Source organism: Ictalurus furcatus, chromosome 13 (genome assembly GCF_023375685.1).
Source record: "Ictalurus furcatus strain D&B chromosome 13, Billie_1.0, whole genome shotgun sequence".
Lineage (NCBI taxonomy): Eukaryota > Metazoa > Chordata > Actinopteri > Siluriformes > Ictaluridae > Ictalurus > Ictalurus furcatus.
In genome coordinates this window covers 3,097,073-3,116,987 of record NC_071267.1, presented here as the reverse complement: position 1 = coordinate 3,116,987, position 19,915 = coordinate 3,097,073, and the positions used below count along the sequence as shown (strand labels likewise).

Below are 19,915 nucleotides of genomic sequence, written 5' to 3'. Positions count from 1 at the left end.
GGCTCAAATGGGGCATGTGACAGACCTTCCAGGACCACAGAATGATCCCAGGAAGGTATGCGTGGTCTGCAGATGGGCCTCAGCCACCTAACATTATGCATAAACCTCGATGTTAGAGGATGTTGCCCCACAGAAGCTCCATCAAAGGTGCATGGCTGGCCAAAATGGCAGCCACATAGACCCTGATTGTAGAAGGAGCCAGCCCTGCTGAGAAATGTCCTTGTAAGAACTCCAGGATTGTACCTGTTGCGTAGTTTACTGGGTCTAGCTGATGTTCCTTACATGAGACAAAAGGTCACCACTTGAGCGCGTACAATTTCCTCGTGGATGGTGCTCTAGCATTCAACATGGTCTCTACAACCTTAGTTGAAAGACCAGAATCTATGAGCTGGTGCCCCTCAGGGGCCAGACCCACAGTTTCCATTGTTCCGGCTGAGGGTGATGAATCAGCTCTCTGGCTTGAGACAGTAGATCCCTATGAATGGAAATCTCCCAAGGAGTGCCGTCTAGCAGGGATATTATCTCTTAGAACCATATTCAAGCTGGCCAATAAGGTGCCACTAGCAGCAAACGTAGACAGTCTTGGCGAACTCTCACTAGAACTTGTGGAGAATGGTGTCCAGCCCCAATGCTGTGGGAGGAGCGAGGGCAAACTACAGCGGGCAGTGTGTTGTCTCCTCGGAGGCGAACACATCCACTTTCGCTTGGCTGAACCTCCGCAATATGGACTCCAGCATTTGTGGATGGAGCCTCTAATCCCTGGGCACTCAGTGACAAGAACTTTCCCTCCACCCAGAGAATAATTAGTTGCACCTGCCTGAACAGGGGGCACAAACATAAATCTCCCTGGTGGTTGATATGAGACCACCACTGTGTTGTCTGTCACAACTAACACATGGTGACCTCCCAATTGAGGAAGAAAGAATTTCAGTGCTAGAAATACGACCCGCATTTATAGGCGATTTATATTCCACCAGATGAAGGCCGCTCCTGAGACCGTGAGCTGGACAGCCATCTAAGACTGCGCCCCAGCCTGTGAGGGAGGCATCTGTCATTACTGTCTTGCGATAAGGAGATGCCCCTAGAATATGACCCGAGGCAAGATACCGGGGACACCTCCAAATTCTCAGAATACATAAGCATCGCCGTCTGAGACTAATTCCTCTGAGGGATTTCATCATTGGACGAAACCACCGACTTCTCAGCCACCACTGAAATGGTCTCATGTGCAATAGACCCAACGGTATGATGTTGGCTGCTGCTTCCATAAGCCCCAACAGTCTTTTGTAGAGACTGGAAGGAATGCCCAGACCCAGCTTTATCTTGCTCATTGTTGATTGAGCCTACGCGTGTTGGGGATGGAAACGCCCTCACTGTAGTAGAATCACATAGAACCCCTACAAAAATTGTCCTCTGCACTGGAGAAAGCATACTTTTCTTGAGGTTCAACCTGAGCCCCAAGCTCCTCATATGAGCGAGAACAACATCTCGATGTTGAATCGCCAGTTCCCTGGATCGTGCTAGAGTTAACCAGTTGTCCAGGTAGTTTAGTGCACGGATGCCCAGGAGTTGCAAGGGAGCGAGAGTGGCATCCATGCACTTTGTGAAGGTGAAAGGGGATAATGCTAACCCGAAGAAAAGAACTCGATATTGGTATGCGTTGCCTCCAAATGCAAACCTCCAGAACTTCTTGTGACTGGGCGATATTTCTATGTGGAAATATGCGTCTTTTAGTCTGTGGCTGCCCAGTCCCACTGGCTCTCTGCATGGGGAGGTGGGCTTGCCTTGCCTTGCCTTGCCTTCTGTGCCTCCCTCGCTCTAGCGCTGGCCTGGGCTCCACTTGTGGTTGCTCGGGAGGAATCGAGACGATGGGGAAGGAACTGGCTGAATGCCACGCAACGTCTCGTTCCCCTTGAAAGGGAACAGATAGGTGTAGAAATTTCTATTCCATGTGCTTTGTGTTGGAACTTTCTCAAAGTTTCTTCCTTATGTCACCTCAGAGAGGCTGAACCATGTAAAAACCTGCCATGCTTTGAAACGGTAACGAACATGATCGACATTGTAAACTTGAAGATGTAGGCGCCAGTCAAACTCGCAAAATGTTCAGAGCTGCACAATCCGGAATCCATATCAGTTTAATAAAGCTTGTTATTTTATCTTTGTAATTTTGATGCTCTTACTTGTGAAGAGTGACTGAAAATTCAGCAGGAGGCCAGAACAGATGAAACAGACAAAACAGAACACACACAGATATGTAATACTTCAATAATAAACACCTGTGCTTCCCCTATTTTAAAACCCACCATCCTCCAGAGGTCTACAGGGTTTGTGTGTTTGTGTGTCACAGGGAGTAAGCGGCACCTTTCCGCTGATGCTGTCCCCAATACAGAGCAGCTGAGTTTGGCTGTGACCTGGAACAGAGTGGATATCGCCAAGAGTATGCTCTTCTCTGGAAACATCCAGTGGAAGGTAGGGAATGACGTCTCTGACATCAATGATAGATAACTGAAATTAATAAATTTCATGCATAAACTCTGGAATATGTGTTGAGTGCAGAATGAGGACTTGGAGGGCTTCATGACTGATGCTCTGGTGAACGACAAGCCCCATTTTGTACGTCTCTTTACCGAAAACGGGCTGAACATTCTGGACTATCTTACATATGCCCGCCTGGAGGAGCTGTATGGTTCGATCTCAGAGGGCTGTCTGGCCTACACACTGCTACATCGCTACCTCGCAGAACGTCTGGGTGCTGTCACTATTGGCACTTCCCGCTCTGTTGTTAACAACACCTCTAGCCCAGACAAACGACTGACACTTTTTGAGGTGAGAATGGAGGAATGTTTTTTGAGCTAGAAAATTAAGGGTTAATACTAGGTGGTATTTTATATATATATATATATATATATATATATATATATATATATATATATATATATATATATATATATATAACTTGGCTTTGAGAAAGGTTCTGTGTAATTAATTTCAATTTTATTAATTTAATAAATTAAATTTACTATCATTATTACCACTACAGTGAAATAGAATGACTGTTGTCATGTCATTCAGATCATCACCACCAGTATGTAGAAAAAACAAAGGTTACATCACTTCTCATATAGGGTGTAGTCTTGTGTGATTGGTTATTACAGACCAAAAAAAACAAACATATTTATTTGGTTAAAAAGGCAAATTAAGCACGTTAACCCATAGTAACAAAGACACTCCACGTGCACTGTTGCTTATCTATCCTTATCCATGAGCACAGTGGCTACTATTATAACCAAGTTCTCTCTGTCAAGGTTACATTCTGCAAAAAGCAAGTTCCTATTATTGCTTCTGCTCCGTTCACTAATCATACACTAGCTTTATTGTTCATACATGAAAATCTCAAGCATAAGACATTTCTTCCATACTGTCCATTGTAAAATCTACTTCTATCAATGTTTCTTAGGTGTCTCAGGCCCTACAGTACTTACTAGGCGATGTGTGTCAGACATTCTATTATAAATGCCTGGGTCTGGAGGGTATTGATTCTAAACGGAAAACCATCAAGGTAAATGTCTAATATAAAAGTACACTAGATAAAGCATATTCAGAATAAATACATTTTAATCTTTGAGACTAATTAATTGTGTAATTGTGTGTTATAACATTGTTGATATGATTTTGTTTGAATTTGACCTTGATATTCATTTTCAGAAACTGTCTACAATCTTGCAAAAAGATGCCGACTATCGGAAGTGTAGGTGTATTCACCCATGGGCTTCACTCTTCATCTGGGCTGTGCTGCAGAATCGCAGTGAAATGGCCATCTACTTCTGGGAAATGGTAAATCAGTGCCAGTGGACAGAAGGCCTTAGAGTTGTCTTTATGTTTTTAGACGCTGAGCTGTGTTTAATCCCTTATTTTCTAAATGTAATAGTTTTACATGTTTGCCAAAAGTGATATGCTAAAAATCCTTCTCCATTTTACACCCTTAATTTTTGTCAGGAGCATCTGTGAGCATGAATTTGGAAAGTATTGCTAAATATTGATAAGAAGAGTGCTACAGTCAGAATAGTAGTGAAGGTTAATCTTTTCTATCTCTCTCTCTCTCCATCTCTCCCTCTCTCGCTCATATAAACTCTTAGACATCAGAGTCAGTGTTGAGTGCTCTGACTGCTTGCAAGCTGCTGAGAGTTCTCTCCAGATTAGAGACCGAAACTGAGATGAAATACTCCATGAAGGAACTGGCTCAAAGATTTGAAAAATTGGCCCATGGTATGATGTGTGCACATTTTTATGGTCAAACTGGGCATGCTGGAAATAGTAAGCAGTACCTTAGTTTACGTTTGCCTCATTTTGTCTCACAGGCCTTATTTTTGTTGTGTTGCTTTGTATAGATGTGTTCAGTAAGTGCTATGAGAGCAGTGAGAGTCGGTCTTTCATTCTGCTGAAGAAAAAATCTGTGGTCTGGAATGGCACTACATGTCTGAAGATGGCCATGGAAGCAGATGCTCGCCTCTTCTTTAGTCACGACGGCGTGCAGGTCTTGCAATATTTTATATGTTTGCAGATTTCTTGAAAGGTTTTTTTGAGAATGTATGAATATATTGACTACAAGATGCACGGTCATTCAGTGTTTTTAGTGATGCCTTTTCAAAAATCCTTGTTATAGTTCATAGCAGGGATGAGAAGACACCAAACATTTAACCGTGGTAATTCAACTGAATGTAACTATCATCATCCAGCAGCACATAAACAGCACTTTCAACCTCCCCTAAACACCCCAGAAGTGTTCCCTTGAGATTCAGGGACAATACAGGCTGCTGCAGATATAAAAGCTCACTTTCATGTTCTTGGAACATTCAGTGAGGATACATGCCTTGATATAATTTATTACCATACTGGAAGTGTCCATCCCATAATAATGACGTTTCAAACAACTGCAGCTTTGATGTAATGAACCTGGCTGGACACAAGTATGTTTTTCCCCTATTCACAGTGAATCACAGTTGGAGATTTGCAAGAGATGGTAATATTTCAGGGTCACCAGGTCTCCAAATCTACAATCGATACCACCTCAATGGCAACACACTATGTTGAAGGCATGTGGGAAAGCCTTTTCTAACCACAAAAGTATGTGCCTGGAGGTCACTAAATGCAAATGTTTTTATGGGTTTTATGGTCAGATGATTAAATTTTTTTGATTTTTGGCAACAAACGCCCCAATGTGGTGCAAAAAAAGGACTTTTATATAGAAAAGTACCAAATCCCCAATGTTAAGTGCTGTTAAGGAGGAGCAGAGGTTTTCAGGGGGACTCAAGGGGGCAACACTAGGGCTACATGAAGCATATCCAGTGGGTCTGTGATTTTTTGTGTTGTCTGTGCAGCCGTCCATCCATCCAAGATTTTCAATATCATGATATCTCAAGAACGAGCGGTCAGATGTTGCTTCCTTTCTGCTTGAAGTATGTTTTAAGGGTATTTCAGGCATATTAGTAAAAGAAGGACTAGACTTGTTGGCAGTGCAGGCTTCCTTGTAGATGCCGTTGGCGTTGAGTTATACTTGTTTAATTTAGTTACATAACTCTCAAGTTCAAGTCCAAGTTATTGTCATTTCAACCATATACAGCTTGTACAGTAAACGGTGAAACGAAACAACGTTCCTCCAGGACCATGGTGCTACATAAACAACACACTAACCACATGAGACGACACAGAACTAAATAAGATCTATGCATTTTTACATAAAGTGCATGTGTAAATGTGTGCTAGCAACACAAGAAAAGTACAGTAATACTAAAACAGGACAATAGGCACAGTAAGTGACAATGTAGCGCCGGCCAGTACACAGTTTTAGTGTTTAAGTGTCTGATGTAACAGGTAGTGCAAAAGATAGGTGACAAAGAATAACAACATAATTTAAAAATGTTGTAAATGTAAACATAACATGCTATGACTTAGTATTCGCGGATTAGCTTATACCAAATATGGACATAGCAATTATTGCAGTAGCAGCCAGGTAAAGTGTATAATAGTGACTAGAAAATAAAAAATATTGTATTTAAAAGTACAGTAGCAGCAAAAAATGCAATACAGTCAATGCAGGAATGTGCAAATATTGCAATGGGAGTGGGATGGTGTTCATTTCAGAGTGTGTGTGTGTGTGTGTGTGTGTGTGTGTGTGTGTCAGTCCAGTCTCTGAGTACTGAGGAGTCTGATGACTTGGGGGAAGAAACTGTTACACAGTCTGGCCATGAGGGCCCAAATGCTTTGGTACCTTTTTTCCAGACGGCAGGAGGGTGAAGAGTGTGTGTGAGGGGTGTGTGGGGTCGTCTACAGTGCTGGTGACTTTGTGGATGCAGCGTGTGGTGTAAATGTCTACGATGGAGAGAAGAGAGACCCCAATGATCTTCTCAACTATCCTCACTATCCACTGCAAGGTCTTGCAATCGGATAAGGTGCAATTTCCGAACCAGACAGTGATGCAGCTGCTCAGGATGCTCTCAGTAGTTCCTCTGTAGAGCGTGGTGAGGATGAGGGGTGGGAGATGGGCTTTTTTCAGCCTTTTCAGAAAGTAGAGGTGCTGCTGGGCTTTCTTGGATATGGAGCTGGTGTTGAGGGACCAGGTGAGGTTCTCCGCCAGGTGAACACCAAGGAATTTGGCGCTTTTGACGTTCTCCACGGAAGAACCGTCGATGTTCAGGGGAGAGTGGTCGCTCCATGCTCCCCTGAAATCAACAACCATCTCTTTTGTTTTGTCCACGTTCAGAGACAGGTTGTTGGCTCTGCGCTAGTCCATTAGCCACTGCACCTCCTGTCTGTATGCTGACTCGTCTTTCTTGCTGATGAGACCCACCACGGTCGTGTCATCAGCAAACTTGATGTTTTGATTCGAGCTGTGCATTGCTGCACAGTCGTTAGTCAGCAGAGTGAACAGCAGTGGCCTGAGCACACAGCCCTCAGAGGGAGGCCCCTTTGCTCAGTGTGGTGGTGCTGGAGATGCTGTTCCCGATCTGGACTGACTGAGGTCTCCCATCAGGAAGTTGAGGATCCAGTTGCAGATGGAGGTGTTCAGGCCTAGTAGGTTCAGCTTTCCAATCAGATGCTGATTGTGTTGCGTGCTAAACTGAAGTCTATGAATAGCATTCGAACATAGGTGTCCTTTTAGTCCAGGTGGGTGAGGGCCAGATGTAGGGTGGTGGCGATGGCATTGTCTGTTGAGCGATTGGGACGATACGCAAACTGCAGCGGGTCCAGTGAGTGGGGCAGCAGGGTCTTGATGTGCCTCATGATGAGCCTCCCGAAGCACTATATGACGATGGGTGTGAGTGCAACGGGACGGTAGTCATTGAGGCAGGACACTGAAGACTTCTTGGCACAGGGACAATGGTGGTAGCCTTGAAGCATGTTGGAATAATGGCACTGCTCAGGGAGATGATGATGTCAGTGAAAACATCTGCCAGCTGGTCTGCACCTCTGAGCACGCTGCCAGGAATGTTGCCTGTCCAGCAGCCTTCTGTGGGTTGACTCTGTGTAGACTTTTCTTCACATCAACCGTGGTTAGACACAGCACCTTGCTGTTGGGAGGAGGGGTGGTCTACCTCACTGCCACATCATTCTGCACCTCAAACCAAGTGTAGAAGTTGTTCAGTGCATCTGGAAGGGAGGTATCACTGTCACAGGCGGGTGAAGTTGTCCTATAGTTGCTGATGGCCTGAATGCCCCGCCACATGTGGCACATGTTGTATATATCCGAGAAGTGACTGTAGATTTTCTGGGCATGTGCGCGCTTTGCCACTCTGATGGCCTGGAACAGTTTGGCCCTCGCTGTTCTTAGGGCCCCCTTATCAGATCCTCAGCAGTGCACGGACCTCCGCAGTCATCCACGGCTTCTGGTTGGAGCGTGTAGTGATTGTCTTGGAGACAGTGATGTCAACAATGCATTTACTGATGCAGCTGGTCACTAATCCCATGTATTCCTCCAAGTTGGTGGAGTTGCTGTCGGTTGCAGCCTCCCTGAACGTGTCCCAGTCAGTGTGCTCAAAACAGTTCTGAAGAGCAGAGATGGCTCCTGCTGGCCAGATTTTCACCTGCTTCAAAACCAGTTTGGAGCGTCTAACGAGTGGTCTGTATGCTGGGATTAGCATAACAGAGATGTTGTCCGAGTAGCCGAGGTGGGGGCGGGGCTTCGCCTGGTAGGCACCGGGGATGTTTGTGTAAACAAGATCCAGCTAAAACTAAAAAGACATTTATTTTAAGGGTAAGGGCAGCTGTGGCTCAGGTGGTAGAGCGGGTTGTCCACTAATTGTAGGATTGGTGGTTCGATTTCCGGCCCACGTGACTCCACATGCCGAAGTGTCCTTGGGCAAGACACTGAACCCCAAGTTGCTCCCGATGGCAAGCTAGCACCTTGCATGACATACCATTGGTGTGTGTGTGTGTGTGTATGTGTGTGAATGGGTGAATGAGAACCAGTGTAAAGCCGCTAAGGTTAAAAAAGTGCAGACCATTTACCATAAGGCAGAGCAGGATCAGGAGAAATTGGGAAGCATACACAAAATTATTAATATTGATTCTTCTTCATCAGAAAGTGTCTATGGTCACCTATTATCCCCTAATCCCTATCCTGTATACTGTGAAGTAGGTAGGAATAACATCTTTGGTTTAAATTGTTTTGGTTTAGTTTTGATATTAAAGTAAGTGTGTGTGTGTGTTTGTGTGTGTGTGTGGGTAACAGTGTCTGCTGTCTCAGATCTGGTGGGGAGCTATGGACAGGAGCACCGAGGTATGGAAGCTCATCCTCACTCTGTTTGTCCCTCCCCTCTGCTACACCAACCTAATCTCTTTCACGTAAGAAATGCCTCATTCTTCCATCCTCCTATTAAATCACATGCATGCCATTTAGCATTGTAGAAATAATCCCATCCCAACAGATCTCATCTCACTTTCATTAACCATGAGCCACATTACTGTTCTTCTTGCAAGATATTCTCTTAAAAGTTGAAACCTTTTGTTTTTTTATTGTTTGTATTTAGGACTCTTAATCTATCCCAGTCTGTATATTTGTTATTGCTGATTATCTTGTGATTCTTTTATGTCTCGCCTTCAGAGAGGTGGATGATGCAGATGAGGGGAGGTCTGAGGATGTCTCACAGCAAAAGGACATAGACTGGCTCTATGCAGAGACCGTTTTCTCTTTCTCAGACATCAAACACATGTAATCACATTTTAATATGAATGGATTCATTTACACTAACATGCAGTGGTACATACGAATCAAGGCATAGATAGAGACTTGCATTGATGCATTAATTTAATTTAATTGGGTGTAAATATAGGGTGTGTAAACAGGCTGTGTCTTTAAATTCCGTAAGCATATTTTGTAAAGGCAGCCATAGGCCTGTATATTTAATAATATTTATTTATACAGCACTTAGGGCAGCCTGGTTCAATCCTGAGCTCAGGTTACTGTGCATGAGTTTCTGCACACATTTTCCCAGTGCTCACATGAGGTTATCTGGTTTCTTCTATCTTGAAAATCATGCCATTGGCATATTGGCTACTCTAAAATTGTTCCTAGGTCTCAGTGTGTGAATCTGTCTGCATGGTGCCCTGCAATGGTCCATCAATACATCTGGGGTGTATTCCTGTCTTCTACCCAGTGTTTTTGAGATTCTGAACCCTGACCAATTTAAAGTAGTTACTGAAAATGAATGAATGAAGGACATAGGACTTTTCATTTTGAGTTCAAAAGTATAAGGTGAAAACTATTTTTATGATGAGGAAAATTATTTAAAAATTTACAACCACAAAAGAATTAACTTTAAATCTGTGAGCATTAATAAAATAATCATGAATAGGACATTTATCAAGAAGGGTAAGGATTTAAATTCAATTTCAATTCAATTTTACTTGTATAGCGCTTTTAACAACGGACATTGTCTCAAAGCAGCTTTCCAGAAACATATAAACACAGGATAGAGATTTGAAGTGTGTGAATTTATCCCTATTGAGCGAGCCGGTGGTGACGGTGGTGAGGAATAACTCCCTGAGATGATATGAGGAAGAAACCTGGAGAGGAACCAGACTCAGAAGGGACCCGTCCTCATCTGGGTAACAACGGATAGTGTGAAAGTAAAAGAAAGTTCATTATGGTTTTATATGAAGTCTGTTTGTTGAACTAGTCCACTGTTCACCAAAGGAGATCTGAGTGCAAAACTGCATGTGGTAATTGCAGTCCCAAGACCATCGTAGCAACCGTAGTCCCGGCAACCACAACGAGCATGTTCATGTGGAATTGAGGTCCAAAACCATTTCCATGGTACTTCAAGCGGTACCATCCTAAGCAATCTCCAGGCTGTAGCCTCCAGTTGATGAGAGCTCCATCCAGAGGTAGGGCATCAGGATGGATCAGGCAGGTCCGGAGAGCAGAAAGGGTCAGGATCACTGGCATCTCCATAAAATCATTTGTGGCTCGACAGAAGGAGAGAGAGAGGTAAAGAGAGAGAGAGAGAGAGATTGTTAGGTATGCTTACTATCCCATGATGGATAGACTGTGTACTTTGTGTAAAGAAAGTCTATTCATGGTAAGCTTGGGTAAACAAATACGTTTTCAGCCTAGACTTAAACACTGAGACTGTGTCTGAATCCCGAACACTAATTGGAAGGCTGTTCCATAACTGTGGGGCTTTGTAAGAGAAAGCTCTTCCCCCTGCTGTAGCCTTCACTATTCGAGGTACCAACAAATAGCCTGCACCTTTTGATCTTTGTAGGCGTGGCGGATCATAGAAGACCAAAAGTTTGCTTAGGTACTGTGGCGTGAATCCGTTTAGTGCTTTATAGGTCAGTAGTAGTATTTTATAATCAATGCGAAATTTCACTGGGAGCCAATGCAGTGTGGATAAGATTGGGGTGATGTGGTCATATTTTCTGGTTCTAGTAAGGACTCTTGCAGCCGCATTCTGGACTAACTGGAGCTTGTTTATGTTCCTACTGGAACATCCAGACAGTAAAGCATTACAATAATAATGATAATGAGTCTTTATTGGTCACTTATACATTACAGCACAGTTAAATTCTTTTCTACACATACCCCAGCATGCCAGGAAGTTGGGGTCAGAGTGCAGGGTCAGCCATGAAACAGCACCCCTGGAGCAGAGAGGGTTAAGGGCCTTGCTCAAGGGCCTCCCCTCCCACCACTGCCCCAATAATCTAGCCTAGAGGTGACAAAAGCATGAACTAATATTTCTGCATCATGTAGTGACAATATATTTCTTATCTTGGAAATATTTCTGACATGAAAGAAGGCTATCCTAGTAATATTATCTACATGAGCATCAAATGATAGACTGGAGTCAATAATCACACCAAGGTCTTTTACTACATATGATGAAACAGAAAGTCCATCCAGAGTTACTGTGTGATCAGAAAGATTACTTCAAGCTATACGTGGTCCTAATACAAGTACTTCTGTCTTATCAGAATTAAGTAAGGGGAAGTTAGTTAGCATCCAACGTCTAATGTCCTTTACACATTCCTCAACTTTATTAAATTGCTGTCTGTCCTCTGGCTTCGCTGAAACATACAACTGTGTATCATCAGCATAACAGTGGAAGCTAATTCCATGTTTATGAATAATTTGACCTAGAGGTAGCATATATAAAGTAAAAAGCAGTGGGCCTAAAACAGAACCTTGTGGATCACCAAATTTAAACTCCGTATACGTGGAGAAGTCTCCATTTACACGATCGGTCAAATAGGACCTGAGCCAGGAGAGAACTGTTCCCTTAATGCCAACAACATTTTCTAATCTATCAAGGAGAATAGTATGATCTATAGTATCAAAAGCTGCACTAAGGTCAAGTAACACAAGCAGCGAGACACAACCCTGATCAGAGGTCCGTAGTAGGTCGTTTACTACATTTCATGAATGTTGTTCCTATGTAAGTATGAGCATAGCTGCTGTGCTACAACATGTTCTAATATCTCTGAGATAAATGGGAGATTTGATATTGGTCTATAGCTGGACAGTTGAGAGGGGTCAAGGTTAGGTTTTTTAATCAGGGGTTTAATAACTGCTAATTTAAGTGATTTAGGTACATAGCCAGTGCTAAGGGAAGAATTGATTATATTTAAAAGCGGTTCAATTACTCCAGGACAAATCTGTTTAAAGAAACATGTAGGTACAGGATCTAGTATGCAAGTTGATGATTTTGTGAAGAGATTAATGAAGCTAGTTCAGTCTCTCTAAGGGGAGCAAATCACTCTAAACATTGATTTGATTTGCTATATTATCATCTACAGGGTTAGTTATAATACTGTCTGGTTTTAAATTAATAGTCTGAATTTCACATCTAATATTTTCAATCTTACCAATGAAAAACTTCAAGTGCCTGTTTCTGTGATGGTTTTATTCCGAGTTAATTTTGCTACCGTGTTGAATAGAAATCTCGAATTGTTTTTGTTATCTCCTATTAAGGTGAGGGGAGAGACTTTTCTAGCATTGCTAAGAGATTGTCTATAGTTCAGTAGGCTCTCCTTCCATGCTGTTTGAAATGCTACCAATTTGGTTTGACGCCATTTACGTTCTAATTGTCGAGTGGTCTGTTTTAAGGTATGTGTTTGATCATTATACCAGGGTGCTAGGTTTTTCTCTCGAATTAATTTTCTTTTGAGTGGAGCTACCTCATCTAGTGTGTAGCAGAGTGTTGACTCTAAGCATTCAGTTGCCTGATCGAGTTCTTTGAGATCAGATGGTGATCCAAATATAATTGATGTCTCTGGGAGGTTATTGATGAAACAGTAGCTGATGTGACTGTATGTTTTATGCGGTAGCGTGGTGAGGTGCAAATATTATCAATACGCAATTTAAACAAGATGAGATAATGGTCTGAGACAACTTCAGACTGCATTGTATATTTCTATATTTAATTTGTAAGTTAGTATCAGGTCAAGAGTGTGACCACCATTATGAGTGGGTCCTATTACGTTCTGATTGACCGCTACTGAATCTAAAATAGACACAACTGCTGTTCTCAGAGGATGTCTGCTAAATGTAAAAAAAAAAAAATTATTTGCCCAGATGCTCAAAACCCTCCCTCACACCTCCTGTCCCTCTTCACTCATCCAAAAACTCTCCCTCACACATCCTATCCCTCTCCCAAACTTTCCCTCACACATCTCATCCCTCTTCACTCATCCCAAAACCCTCCCTCACACATTCCAACCCTCTTCACTCATCCAAAAACCGAACTTCACACCTCCCATCCCTCTCCTAAACTCTCCCTCACACATCCCAACCCCTCCCACTCATCCCAACCCCTCCCTCACACATCCCATCCCTCTTCATTCATTCCAACCCCTACCTTACACATCCTATCCCTCTTCATTCATCCCAACCCCTCCCTCACACATCCCATCCCTCTTCATTCATCCCAACCCCTCCCTCACACATCCCATCCCTCTTCATTCATCCCAACCCCTCCCTCACACATCCTATCCCTCTTCATTCATTCCAACCCCTACTTTACACATCCCATCCCTCCTCACTAATCCCAAACTCCCCCTCACACATCTCAACCCTCTTCACTCATCCCAACCATTCCCTCACACCTCCCATCCCTCTTCACTCATCCCAATTCCTCCCTCACACCTACCATCTTGTTCCCAAACTCTCCCTCACACATTCCATCTGTCTTAACTCATCCCAACCCCTCCCTTCCATCCCATAACTCTTCACTCATCCCAAACCCTCCCTCCCATCCCTCATCTGTCATCCCAACAACCTCCCATACTTAAATCCACTGTCCACTGTCATGTTTATTATGTCTTAAAATAACTTGCCACTTGTTGCTTGCTGTATAATGGATGCTCCTTTGTTACTTGAAGTGAAAAAGGATGGATATTTTTGTTGCCATATTTTTACTCTCTGGTCCTCTGACATTTTTATAATGTGGAAGCTAGTGTCACAGTGTGATGCTCCCTCAGCTCACAGAGCAAGTCAATTAATTAAGTAGATCGAGGACTGAATATCTCAGATAATATCTCAGAGAATATCTCAGATAATCAGACATTTTATTGTCACAGTGACACCATTCATATGCATCATGTAAGTGACTAAAAACCAAGGCAATATTCCTAGCACAATGGGCCTACTAGTCTAATGGGAAGTGTGGGTGTACATTTCTTGATACAGCTTTTCAAGAAGTCAGGAGGTGTGAGTTTCTCTCATGACCCCATTTGTAAATTAAGCAAGCCATGGGGGGTCATGACCCCTTGTTTGGGAACACCTGATCTAATGTAAAGCAGAACCTATCTAGAACTCCAGTCCAGGTACAGAAGAGTGCTTCCTCTTCTTTCAGCAGTCCACTCCTCATGATCAAGAGAAATGACATGCAGAATGTTTTATTACTCTGTTCATGAGTTTTTCTCTCCATGTTTTTTTCCAGTCAGGCAAAAACACTAGAGTCAAGTCCTGTTAGACAAAGCATAAAAGGTTTGTTCATTTACAACAATTGGCTACTTTTATTCTTCACATCATCTTACTGCTATTAAATTGATTGTTGCTTTCATCATGTCTTTTTGCACTGATTCATCATAATGTAGTTTTTCTTCTCATTTGTACACCAGTTATTTAAAATAACATTTTTGTTTGCTCGTTTGTTTTTTAGGTTACCCAGACCGGCCAGTCCGGCCCAAGTTGCCTTTTGTATTTTCACGCTGGAGACAGTTCTGGTACGCACCGGTCACTGCCTTCCTTGGAAATGTGCTGATGTACTTCCTTTTCCTGCTTCTGTTTGCCTATGTACTGTTGATGGACTTCAAGCCTCCACCCCCAAGTGGCCCGGCCTTCTGGGAGCTCCTGATGTATTTCTGGGTGTTCACCATGGTGTGCGAGGAGATCCGAGAGGTAAACACTACCCCTCTTGTCAGTCCAGTAATGTTCCACAACCAGGAATATTCTTCTTAAAAGTGTATGGAGCAAAGGAAGATATGACTACATTTTACAGATCCATAACCTGCTGATAAAAAGCCATTAACATAGCTGTTAGAGAATATTTATAGGATTATCAAAATAAAATTTAGAAAGACTGGGAAGTAGTGTTGAATTTTTGACCTTAAAAATGTTAGGTGATCCATACAATAGATCATCATTTTGGTATTCCTGATAATATTAGAATGTTAGTATGAACAGTAAAAGGAGAGATGCATTTTATTAAATGTTTTTCTACTGTAACTGACTGCTAGATTATTGGGAGAATTATTATTATTATTATTATTATTATTTTAGCCCTGCTGCCTGCTGTGTATGATTTAGAGATTAACCTCAGATACTCACACTTTAGTCAATGTATTTGTTACTTGTGTTTGCGTGTGGGGATGTATGAATATCTGTGACAGAGGAAAATGCCTTTTGTCTTCTTTCTTCTCTCTCTATCACTCTCTCTCTATCTCTCTCATTTAGACATTCTTTGTGGGCAGCATGACTTTTACACAGAGGATACGACAGTATGCTCAGGATATGTGGCACAAGTGTGACCTCATTGCCATTACACTCTTCCTTATTGGCGTGTGCTGCAGGTAAAACTGTTTCATTGCATTTGGTTTTCACCAGTTTAACTTTTTCAAGTAGCAAAGTGATAAATTGCTACTTTTAAAATCAAGCTCACTACTTAGTGTGATATCACTGACACTGACCCTTTTATTATTTATCTAAAATACCTAGATAGTGTATCGATTGTAATATACCAGTTATGTGTCAGAGATTTCTCCTCGCACTGAACACCGGAGTGAACAGCACACTCAACAGTCTGTAGCATGACAGCACGTGCTTCCGGATTGTCAAACTTTGTTTACATTTGACACGTGTGTTTTGTTATGGTTGAGGCCATGTCTCCGCCTCTTTCTACTTTATGTTGTTTGCTGATTGCCTGACCATGTTTTGCCTTACGATTTGGATTCATATGCACTTGCATCCGTCTCCACCTCGTTAACATGGAATACTTTGCCACCAACATGGATGCAGCAGGAAAACGGGGAGATGTGGCACCAGGATAACCATGCCTCCCAAGCCATGTTCCTGCTAGAGGTCGACGGTATAGCCTACCATGTTCTGCTTACGGCAGAGGCCAGTGACACGGCCAAGTCTGTCTGAGGCCGATGGCATAACCTCCCAAGCCCAGTTCACACCTGAGGCTGATGATGCGACCTCTCACACCATGCTCACACCAGAGACTAAAATCACGGCTTGCCACAACATGTTCAAGCCAGAGGTCGATGAAATGACCTAACAAACTCTGCTCATGCCAGAGGCTGACAGTGTGACCTTCCAAGCCTTGTTCCCCACTCATGACCCCGGCGAACCTGCCCCAGCCTCATGTCTGTTCCTCGGTTCCTCAGGGAACCAGCTATTTTATGGACAATGTCTGCCTTGGGACGTGAGGGGCTGTGTGGACATTTTGCCCAAAGGTCACGACCACCAGGAGGGGGAGCTTTGGTAGGCACTAAGAGAACTGCCCTTGGTGGGGGGATCTGTCAGAGATTTCCCCTCGGGCTGAGGACTGGAGCGAGCAGCATGCTCAACTGCCCGTAGCGTGACAGCGCGCACTTTCAGGTTGTAAAACATTATTTACTTTTGATAGTTTTGTTATGGTTTATATCATGTCTCCGCCCTTATCTTGTTCTTGGTTGTTGCCTTTATGTGTCATCATTATTCACAGCTGTTTGTTTTAGCTTTGATTTCATTGTATATTTAAACCACTGTGTGTCTTTGTTCAGAGCAAAGTATTGTTTGTTTGTGTTTCTGCAAGACCCGTACCAAACCTCTGATCTTTGTTCCTCATTTCATGGTTTTGATCCTGTTTTGTCGCCGCGTTTCTCGGTTCTTCTCTCAGCCTAGTTTGTTGTTTGCTGATCTCTGTGCCTGTTTATTGACCACGTTTTGCCATACGATTTGGATTGGTCTGCCTGCCTCTCTTCAATGAAAACTTTAACTGTACTTGTATCCGTCTCCGCCTTGTTAACATGACATTATGTAGCTGCTACACATTGCTAGATTTAAACTAACTACTCTCTGTGTATGTTTTAGGATAGGCTTTACACACTGACTTGTGATCAATCTCAATTTCAGTTGGTACAGCTGGCTGCAGAGCTGATCTAAAATACATTATAAATGGCAGAATATAGATTTGCTGTTACTATAGTTTTGGTTGTAAGAGGAATATCTGTGCGTGTCACTCACATGATTGGTGTTTTAATGGCTTTTGTATCTCAGGATGTTCCAGGAAACGTTTTGGTTCGGCCGTGCAGCCTTGTGTCTTGACTACATGGTGTTCACCCTCAGACTTATCCACATCTTCGCCATTCATAAGCAACTTGGGCCAAAAATCATCATAGTGGGCAAAATGGTAAGTGATAATGGAAGGAACCAAATATTGTGTTATAGATCTAAGATGAATCAAATGCATGTTCTGTCCATGCCTGTTATCCAGTTTTCTCCCAGCTCCCAATGCTCACATGTTGGTGAATTGTCTTTAAGTGTGAATGAGTATGTGAATGTGTATGCCTGATGACCTGTGCCTGCAGTTCCTAGGATAGGCTAAGGATCTGCTAGATTATTAAGTCTGCCTATATTATAACTAAATCAAATCTTATAAGCCCAGTGTTGGTGAGTCTGGCGTATCAACAGTTTGTGCTTGAGGACATTTATGTCATAGGTTTTGTCATTAGACACTTCTATTTTCTCCCGTTTCTTTCCAATTTGGTTTTGCCAATTTTGCCACTCACTAGCTAACACTCCCCTATCACATGACAACTACTAACTGGGGTGGTTGGGGCCAAGACACACAAAGCCATCCTCCACATGTTGTCGAACTGCTGTTCATGCTGTGTGATCAGGCAATGTAACAAGCAAATGGCTATGGCACTTAAACCGCGTTCTCCGGATGATAGGACAAACTCTTTTCTGTTGTGCCACACAGGAGAATTTTTGACCCATTGATTTAAAAAAAAAAAATGCTTGCTATTTTCTGAAAGGTAAAGGAAAAGCAAAGCACCACTTTGTTCATGTACATAGTCAGATAATAATACTTTGTTGGCAGAATCCATAAAGCACAACTCAAAATGCACAAAAGCCCTATTCGGATTAGATTAGATTATCAGTTTATCTGTAATGAATTTTTAAACATCTCCTCAGTGGTAAAACTCTCGCATCTGGACAGCAATTATATTTTTTCTATGAACCCAGATGTTTGCTTCACACGGTCAAATGATCATGTTCTGTTCACAGCATAGCGTCCAAGTGGTTGAAGGGACACTGGAATAGAGAAGAGACTGGCTATTATTTCAGTATGGCGTGAATCAGAGTTCCAGCAGCAATTTGAAAATACAATTAAACAATAATCTCAAAGTATATGAGAAGCCTCTGTTTCTCCGTTTCACAATTTAGGAAGTGTTTAATACCTGGGGGAGGGTCACTGATGCATACTGATACTAAATATGGCAAAGTAGCAGCAGTCAAACGTATTTTTTTTCCCCAACACGTCTTCCCAAGGTGACGTCTGCATAGAAAATCACAGGCATGTATCCAGGTGTGACTAAAATTATCAGATAATCCTGAGTAAGTAATTCAGCCTGCTATTTTTCCCAGAGGAGGATGAACAGAAAGGCCAACATGGTCAATCTGGATGGAAATAAAAACAAAGAGGAGCACCTGTAAAATAGGAAATTACCCCAGGACCCATTTAAATTGAGTCCTATCCGGATAAAGCTTTACCATGCTACTACCATGTCAGTGTCTGCTGTCTGCTGAGAATGCACTGCCCAAATAATATCCTGTCAGCCGTGGTCCTAGGTTGGTCACTTTGCTTTGATGGAAGGGGTAGAGAGGAGGTGACAAACTGTGCAGAGCAATAGAGTACTGTACACTTAGGTGTAATCTTGCTGTTGGAGTATTGGCACACTGAAACAGCAGAGACAAACAATTCAGGAAATTCAGGAGCTCTAAGTTATGCTGTCAGCTCAATAGGTAGCCTTTTTCTACTAGTCATGCTATGATAGTGGCATTATTTTGTATTGCCCAAGAACGCATTATTATGTTGTGTTTAAAGGATCAACTATCAAATCTCTTTCTCTGGCTTTTTCCTTCCAGATGAAAGATATCTTCTTCTTTCTGTTCTTCCTTGCTGTGTGGTTGTTGGCATATGGAGTGGCCAATCAGGCTCTGATATACCCCTATGACTCAAGTGCTGATAGGATACTTCGCCGTGTATTATACAGGCCATATTTACATATATTTGGACAAATTCCTGTGGAGGAAATAGACTGTATGTTCTCACTCATCACCATGTTCTCATATACTATTTACAGTTATTGATTAATTTAGTGTTCAGTGTTGGATTCATTATTATTGTACTCTATCTGTGTGTGTGTGTTCAGCTGGATATAGTTGGGATGTAAATTGCACAGACAATGCAACATTAGTTAACGCAGGTGCAGAACCATGTAGGGAAGCACATCATAACTGGCTTGTGGTCATCCTACTCATCGTCTACCTTTTGGTCACCAACATCCTGCTCATTAACCTACTCATCGCCATGTTCAGGTAGTCAACTGTCCATATAGCCATTCAAATTTCCATTCATTGTACTTATTATCGCAGCTTAAGTGCTGCTGTAACACAATGATGTCCCTTTGTATCATGGGTCTGTTTTGATCCCTGGTCCTCCTCTCTCTTTTTCCTCTTTTCATCTAGTTACACCTTCAACAAGGTGCAAGATCGGAGTGACACATACTGGAAGTTCCAGCGCTACAACGTAATTGTGGGGTATCATTCTCGACCATGCCTCGCTCCACCCTTCATCATCATCTCTCACTTCCACCTCTTCATCAAGCGGAACATCCGTAAGGTGCCCTCTGAGAAGGTGCA

General features: G+C 42.6%; 1 protein-coding gene across 1 annotated transcript in view; it reads left to right on the top strand.

Annotated features, from left to right (window-relative positions):
• Positions 1-19,915, top strand: part of LOC128616880 (transient receptor potential cation channel subfamily M member 4-like) — a 39,752-nt gene that overhangs the window by 16,569 nt on the left and 3,268 nt on the right. The window contains exons 10-24 of the mRNA XM_053639733.1: positions 2,348-2,469; positions 2,557-2,826; positions 3,458-3,559; positions 3,706-3,834; positions 4,137-4,266; positions 4,389-4,534; positions 8,729-8,841; positions 9,101-9,208; positions 14,439-14,485; positions 14,661-14,899; positions 15,455-15,570; positions 17,264-17,396; positions 19,139-19,313; positions 19,426-19,591; positions 19,742-19,915. The exon at positions 19,742-19,915 is cut by the window's right edge and continues 8 nt beyond it. Coding sequence (XP_053495708.1) covers positions 2,348-2,469; positions 2,557-2,826; positions 3,458-3,559; positions 3,706-3,834; positions 4,137-4,266; positions 4,389-4,534; positions 8,729-8,841; positions 9,101-9,208; positions 14,439-14,485; positions 14,661-14,899; positions 15,455-15,570; positions 17,264-17,396; positions 19,139-19,313; positions 19,426-19,591; positions 19,742-19,915 — 2,170 coding nt within the window. The remainder of the gene's footprint in view (positions 1-2,347; positions 2,470-2,556; positions 2,827-3,457; positions 3,560-3,705; positions 3,835-4,136; positions 4,267-4,388; positions 4,535-8,728; positions 8,842-9,100; positions 9,209-14,438; positions 14,486-14,660; positions 14,900-15,454; positions 15,571-17,263; positions 17,397-19,138; positions 19,314-19,425; positions 19,592-19,741) is intronic.